This window comes from Etheostoma spectabile, unplaced genomic scaffold (genome assembly GCF_008692095.1).
Source record: "Etheostoma spectabile isolate EspeVRDwgs_2016 unplaced genomic scaffold, UIUC_Espe_1.0 scaffold273, whole genome shotgun sequence".
In the NCBI taxonomy this organism is placed as follows: Eukaryota; Metazoa; Chordata; class Actinopteri; order Perciformes; family Percidae; genus Etheostoma; species Etheostoma spectabile.
The window spans coordinates 437,625-439,252 of NW_022605577.1; the positions used below are offsets into that span (position 1 = coordinate 437,625).

The window sequence follows — 1,628 nt, forward strand, 5'->3', positions numbered from 1 at the left end:
CAGCTCGGCTACAAGGGCATAGTTAATGAGCATCATTACTCGATGCCTGAGTAACTCGCTGAGCAAATTGAAATTGTGCCCTTGCGAGAACTCTGGATTTCCAGGGTATTGCCAAAGTGTTTTTTTGCTAACCCAGTAAAGAAAGGACCCTTTGTAAAGCATCTGTTCACACATTAACAGATCAGTATACCACAGGGTACAGGGAAAGCATATTGTAAAGTGTATGGGTCTAAAAGTCTTACGCACACTATTAAGAGACTGTGCATGACCCTTTGACTTCCCTAAGACTTACTGGAACTGTGGCTTTGCTCCATGGTGTTGAAGAAGAGACAGACTCCTGCAGTCAGCAGCAGGTGCACGGACTCGTACAGTAATTTGGGGGAAAAGACGCTCCATATGAAGAGGTGGTAGCGCAGAGCGGTTACCAGCACAATGTAGGCTGCAGCTGGCACGGACCTCAGCAGGGCCAAACAGTAGCAGCCGTGGCCGAGTGCGACGGGGCTCCTGCAGAGAGAAGAAGGATTCATCTGAGAGAAGGGGAAGCATGGCAAAGAGCAAAGCAGGAGACTCAGGAAATAACTTCCTGTCGAGCAACACGGAAAAAGTTTACACGTGAACCCAAGGTCCCTTTAAGCTGCTTTGTGTTTTTTTTTTTTCTTCCAGAAGATGATGTCAAATCAGTAAAGCTGCAGATTGTTTGATGTCTATAGCGAAAGGCTCACATTTTCACATTTTGGAGATTTTACCTTACGCGTGTACCCGGGAGAGGACTCTGATCCAATTATCTTCTCACAATAATACGCATTGCTGGCAATTTCTGATTAAGAAGTTAATGACTTTAAAACTTGCATGATGGGAGGAGGAGAAGGGGGGTGCAGTGAGGAGATTAGGAGATGTAAAAAAACAAAAAAAACACACAGGGATACAAAAAGAATTGTGTACACGCCTAGACTTCATCTCTGACGCACTGAAACACATGCAGACATTAGCACAGGGATCCTGTTCATTTAAACAGCCCAGCTGAGGGGGAGGAACTTTAAAGCCGTTTCCCAAGACAAGAGAAGTAGGAGATGTGGGAAGCTGTCCAGTTTGGAGGTGGGAATTCAATCAAAGGACCAACATTTATGTCAAACAATATTACTAACTTGCAAAACTACATCTGGGCGCTAAGAGTCGCTCATACAGGAAACTTTATGAACCACTCCTTGAACTGTTTTTGTGGTGTTGGACATCAGATGTGTTGTTGTAATCACATTTTAGCTGTCAATGACATTCTTGAGATGTGGGGCATCATCATCATTTGGTTGGACAATGCAATTGGTCAGATGATCATCAGACAAATTTAAAGGGGGCATGCAGTGCGTTATAAATGTGCAAAAAGAACACAGTGTGAAATGGTCATAAGCTGAGTAATAGGGTCGATTGACGCCATTTTGAGATCATCGGCACGGGCCGATGCCTGCGCTCATGAGGCCGATTCACAAAAAGATGTCTGCGGACACATCTGCAGGCAGCCTTGTTGACTGTGGCTGCTGTGGAACAAAGTCAGCGCTCCCCCTTGTGTCAATTTCGCCATTCAACCAGCTAAACTAGCTTACAGGGCTGGAGAAAAGCCTTCAACCAGCTAA

General features: G+C 45.1%; 1 protein-coding gene across 2 annotated transcripts in view; it reads right to left on the reverse strand.

The window, feature by feature from the left end:
- Positions 1-1,628, reverse strand: part of pigg (phosphatidylinositol glycan anchor biosynthesis class G (EMM blood group)) — a 99,034-nt gene that overhangs the window by 89 nt on the left and 97,317 nt on the right. For both annotated transcript variants that reach the window (XM_032510887.1, XM_032510886.1), the window contains one exon: positions 1-504. This exon is cut by the window's left edge. In XM_032510887.1, coding sequence (XP_032366778.1) covers positions 282-504 — 223 coding nt within the window. In that variant the 3' untranslated portion in view covers positions 1-281. The remainder of the gene's footprint in view (positions 505-1,628) is intronic.